The sequence below is a fragment of the Lolium rigidum genome, chromosome 1 (assembly GCF_022539505.1).
Source record: "Lolium rigidum isolate FL_2022 chromosome 1, APGP_CSIRO_Lrig_0.1, whole genome shotgun sequence".
NCBI lineage: Eukaryota > Viridiplantae > Streptophyta > Magnoliopsida > Poales > Poaceae > Lolium > Lolium rigidum.
Window position 1 is genome coordinate 300,684,040 of NC_061508.1, and position 5,899 is coordinate 300,689,938.

Sequence of the window (5,899 nt, forward strand, 5' to 3'; positions counted from 1 at the left end):
TCTTACGCATTCTTATCCTTACAAGGGTACCTAAAGCTGGGACTGGATGGTTTTTAATGAGGTGGCATGCTTGCTAATATATTATGTTTTAAAAAGAAAGCTCCGGCACCCACAATTTATTTCAGATTGATCTCATTGAGCACCACTGTCAGAGGAATGATGTGTCACTTCTATTTATTTTATTTCATATTAATTTCTATGGAATTGGAACCATTATTTGTATTCTGAACCATTCGTTATTCATTTAGTTATGTGGATTTGAGATATTGATGTAATTTAAAGAATTGTTGCAATGTATGTTCTTTAAAACATTAAAATTTAAGTTTATATTGCGGCCATTGTTGCACTTCAGAAACTATGTGCTGAAATGTTGCATACGAGATTTAAGGTCCCGCCAGAGGTGCGGCAGTCCTTCAAACGCGTTTATCGTGCCTTTTTCCGTATTTTTTAATGCCACGGGATACGGGGATCTGCTAGAGTATCTCTAGGAGAGCCTTGGTGATCCCTGTGGAGAAGAAGCGGTTGAGCTTCTCGGTGGGATGGAACGAGTCCCAGAAGAAGTACTTGCCAGCATCGTGGCATGTGAACGGGGAGACGTCGTTGCAGAGGTAGGCCATCTCGACCTTCCCCGTGGCGCAGCACCCTTCGGAGACGTTCTCCAGCCCGAGCTTCTCGGGATGGCTGATGACGTCCACCATGCTATTGTAGACGTCGACGTAGGCGAGCCTGAACCCTTGGAGCTTGGCCCGGAGCCTGGCCATCATGGCGTTGACCCTGACGTTGTATTCCCTAGCCACCATGTTGTACTCCTCGTTGCAGCCGCCGCCGCGGATCACGTTGAGAGTGCGCTCCAGCGGCAGGCACCCCATGGCCGGCAGCCCCGCGAAGGTGACCCGCCGCGCGCCCAGCCTGTAGATGGTCGTCAGGAACTCCTCGGCGCGCGCGACGAGGAAGTCGGTGTACTCGGACATGCTGTACTCCAGGAACCGGCCGGTGACCAGGAGGTAGTAGTTCTCCAGGAAGTCATTGGTGCCGACGCTGACGATGTAGGCGGCGTTGGAGACGATGTGCTTGGCGCCATCGGGCCCGACGTGCTCCGCTAGCCGCTGCTGGTACTCCTGGAAGTACTCCACCTCCTTCCATAGCGGGAGCACCGCCTGCATATGTGTTCATCCGTAGGGAGAAGAGTTAGTGTATATTGAGCCATATTGTCAGCAGCATTTCAGGTTTCCTTCTGAAACTGAACACTGATTGACTTACAAATTTAGCTGAAATTTACTTACAAATTTAGCTGAAATTTACTTACAAATTTAGCAAAAATAATTATTTTCTGGAAGAATCCTGGTATCCTCAATTCTAAATAGAGACTGTACCCTTTTGCATATAGCACAGTTTTACTGTATATTCGATTCGGTTAGCACGCCACCAGTACATTCTCGCTGTGCATAGATTGATTAGATTCTAGTCCAGGAAAGATGGGTATGGCTAGTTGATGAGAGCAACTAATAACCAAACTGACAGTCCATAGTACCATTTGACTCATAAATTCTACACTGACCACGATATGAATACGATGGCGTCAAATAGAGTACAGCACCTACTGTAGGATGTATGAGTTGAACTAGTTGGGTCGTAAATTCTACAGAAACCACGATGGCGCCAAATTCAGATAAAAATACGATGTGTCAGTAGATCGAAAAATGTCGTTCCCCAGCATATGGACATCGCCAGCAGAAGGGAGCGGAAGGAACAGAAAATGGTGTCTGATCATATAGTACAGAACTCTTTTGGCTCTGGACCTAGAAGTGCCTAGCAAGAAGCTTCTTAGCAGTCAGAACAAGACAGGACAGGGTATACATTGAGGAACATCGGCTGATCGGCTGACTATGAACCACAGCTGCACGCAGGTTGCTAGACCAACTTGCAACGGTCGATAGGCCATTCCGACCACTGAATGGAATAGAACTAATGCCTCTTCATGCAGTTAGCTGCTCGCTTCGGAAGGGAGAGATGTTTGCTCAAAGTCTCTTGGTTGTTGATGTCATATTGTCATCTATTTCTAGAGGAGGTGACATCAACAAACAAGAGAACTCCATGTACAAAAAAACCATCAACGAGAACCAACCTGAGGTTGGGTGGCTACGAGGGTGGTTATACACCCAGCCATGGTTTGACATCCGTGTGTCTCATAAAGGCGAAATATTCATTCAGTGGGAAGTGGGAGGCGATGTTCCCATTGACAGCGATGCGTCTAAATTCAAGATCCAATCCACTGGCTCAGTCTTCTAGAGGTGCTCATAGGGATGAAGTGTGCGTGTGTGCGTTCATAGGGGTGAGTGTATGCGCGTGTATGTGAGCGTCTACGTTTGTACTGTGTTTAAAAAGAAAACCAACAGAATGCTTTGCTAATTAGCAAAGGTTATATGTCAAATTGTCCATGTGCATGGAGTATTATTAAGAGAGGGGACTTGCAGAGCAGGTGCTCAATATACACCCATATCTCACACCACATAATCTTAAAACTTGAAAATTTACAGATCCTTTAAACATAAAAACTAGAATGTGGGAAAAATATTTCAGATTTTTTATGTCATTATATATATTTAAAAAATATTTTGAATGTTAAAATAATTTTAAATTGCAAAAAACTAAACTATTTTCCCATTCTATTTTTTTATTTTCAGTGACTTGCAATAAAATCGAATCAAAATAATGTATAATTTAAGAAATATAAAAAATGTGAAGGTCGCTCTGCGCACCTGGCTCTATTCAAGTTTTCCGTTTGATTAATTATCCGTCAAACCTGATGGTGGATCGATATAGACGTAAAACCTGAAAGTATGAAATTCCATGTCTGCTCGCGAATCTGCTATCCTCAGATGTCCCTATGGAGTATATCGGGAGGACAGTTCCGTGTCCCAGTGCAGACGTGCATGAACAGCATGCTGCAGGTGGGCTCGCCAATAATCCAGATTCTCGCGACTCTTAAACATGCTATTATTGATGTGTGTGGTGTATGTTTTTTCTTGCACACTCATCTAATGTTAAAAATTAAGAAAAAGCAGACTCTTTGAGACATATTTAGACAAGAAACTAGCAGACAGTTTTCACTCTTAGATTCTCACGGTAATGTCATCCTGCAAATCTCCAAGCAAATCGTCTGGGTGTGCTGCCTTTGTCTACGAATAAGTGTATTTTTACCCTCATCTTAAGAATTTTACCAAGTTTATATGTACGAAAAAATACTACTTCCTCCGATTAATATGAACCGCGTGGATGTATCTAGAATTGTAGATTTTTTTTTTTGAGGGGCATGACCGTAGGGGAATCCCCTACGGTATAGATTTTTTTATATATAATAAGGGAGCAGGTCCCAAGTACAAAGAATTACAAAAGATCTAAGGGGGGTAGAAGTGCGTGAGGAAGGACAAATACATTGTAGATATATTTTTGCTAAACTTACATCCATATTATCGATAAGTAATATATATCGAAGCATTTATGACATCAAATTAATATCGCTAGATTCATCTTAAAATATGTTATATGGTAGACCAAATTTAATGGCATACATGTTGCTACTTTTTTCCTTTTCTTATAAAATTGATCAAATTCTAGAATGTTTGAGTTAGTAAAATACGCCCTCCGTTCAATTTTCCCTTTTTCCTTTTCTAGAATATTTTAGCTCTTAGTATATTCATCACTTATTATGTGTTTATCTAGTTCACTTTAAAATGTCTAATACATCTTATATTTGTGAACGTAGAGAGTATAATGCTATCCTTATTGGTGGACGGAGGTGAGTGAATTTCAGTCATCTCACTGGTCCCTTGATCAAGACATCATCAAAACATATGGGTGAGACGATTGACCTTGACCGAGGCTTTAAAAGAGTTTTCAGGTCATTGTTTATTGAAAATACGTCTATAGAAATTGATTTTCTAACGCATGCATGACTCAACTGGCATGTGTATTTCCTATATATAATGGACCAGGTTCCTATATATGGACCTGTACGTGTGTATTACGTTAGTAACTTAAATGACCGGATTCCTCAAAATGCATACTGAATATTAGGTCATCGGAATTGCATATGGACCCCTTACGCAAACAATACGAGTAGCATTTCCGTAGCTGGTAGCATAGCTGTGTGCGTGATAATTTTACTACAGATTAGTGAGAAGTTTGTTGAGGTATCAAACGGATCAGTAAGAAGTTTGCTAAGAGTTGTTGTTGACTTGTAGTGCCATGGACCCGGGAGCTGCAGGTTGATATATACATGGATATGGTACGTACCAGAACGCTGGCGGTGCTGTTGTTGAGGCCGCTGCCGGCGGAGGCGAAGACGACACCCGTGGCGAAGTCCTTGATACTGTAGGCGGGGTCGAGGTACGCCGGCACGAGCAACGGCAGGCCGAGCGCCTCGGAGACGAAGTCCGGTGGCATGCGACCGTTGCAGAACCGCCCCGTGGCGCCGCCGCCCGGAAGGTGCAGGTCGCGCCCGTACGGCGGGAAGTTGCTCTTCAGCACCGTGTTGATCGCGTTGTTGTTGCCTGTGTCCACCGTCGAGTCCCCGAACACGATCACCGCCGGCACCACCGGCTTCTTTGCCGACGCCGATGCTGCGTCGACGACGAGCATTTGTACCTCTACCGCGGCCACGAGCAGCAGCAGAACCGCCACCGCCGTCGACGACAACCTTGCCTGGAGAAACGCCATCGATGGCGCGCGCGCTGTGGCTGCTTATGCATGTGGTCAAGGAGCGCGGCTTGCAGTTGCAGGTGCGCCTAGGCTCGCCATTAAATAGGTACGAGGTGTCAGGTGTGGGCTGGGACGACCGACGAGGAGGCTTTCAAAGTTGCGCCAAGAGGCGCATTACCCTGCCCCCCACTGTTCGGAAATATGTAGTACGGAGTACCTGAAACCGATTACTTGGGTCTTTTCGGAATTAGCAGCAAGGAGTTAATGCATGCATTGGTAATTTACTATACAGCCGGAGTAGCGCATGCGAGGAGTTAGAGGTGGATATTAAGACATGTAATTAATATCCGTTGTTAGCCTAATGTAGTATCGGTTTATATATATTTTCAAATCAGCTATTAGAGCCGTTAGTTCTAGTCAGCTGCCTATAATTATTAAAATAATATATTTTTGTCGAGTTGGAGGAGAGAGAAGAGGAAAAAGAATGTAAGTGAGCTCTAATGCAAGAGTTAGGTCTAGCACATGCTACTAGATAATTTGTGTGAATGAAAGATGGATCATGCATTGAAAAATTAGTACACCCTCCGTCCCAAAATGTAAGGCATCTAGGGATTGGTCAAAAGTCAAACCTTACAAACTTTGGCCAAATATTTAGGAAAAATTATTTAAATCTATAATATCAAATTAACATATAAGAAAATATACTTTATGGTGAAACTATTGATAATAATTTAGTCTTGTAAATGTTCATATTTTTATGTACAAACTTGGTCAAACTTTAAAACGTTGATTTTTGACTAATTCTTAAGCGCCTTACATTTTAGAACGGAGGGAGTATTTCTTAAAGCCAACTATTATACTTATTGGCTACAAATTAACTACGGATAGTATAGCATCTTACTTATAGCGAACAACCAGCTATACTATTAGAGTTGCTCTTAGACCGGTCACACCAATCATCCTTTCGGTACCGTTTCTGAAGTTACCACATCATATACTATAGAGAGACTTGAAGAGTTCACATTGCACCGTTTCTTTTCCTTGTATACACATTAAATTCACTGTAGGATCTTCTATAACTGTGAACGAGCATAGCAACGAGAGAAACTCGCAACCGCGAGCAAGAGGGCATCTCCAACGGGGAGACCCAAACCGGCGCGGCCGCGCGTCCGAGTGTGACCGTTTGGGTGGTTGTACG

The 5,899-nt window shown here is 43.3% G+C and overlaps 1 protein-coding gene across 1 annotated transcript; it reads right to left on the bottom strand.

The window, feature by feature from the left end:
- Positions 1 to 427: 427 nt before the first annotated feature.
- Positions 428 to 4,719, bottom strand: LOC124684012 (GDSL esterase/lipase At4g26790-like). The gene is made up of 2 exons (XM_047218423.1): positions 4,297 to 4,719; positions 428 to 1,157 (listed from the first exon to the last, which is right to left on the bottom strand). The coding sequence occupies exons 1-2, from the start codon at positions 4,717 to 4,719 to the stop codon at positions 474 to 476; spliced, it is 1,107 nt and encodes a 368-aa protein (XP_047074379.1). The 3' UTR covers positions 428 to 473.
- Positions 4,720 to 5,899: the final 1,180 nt, after the last annotated feature.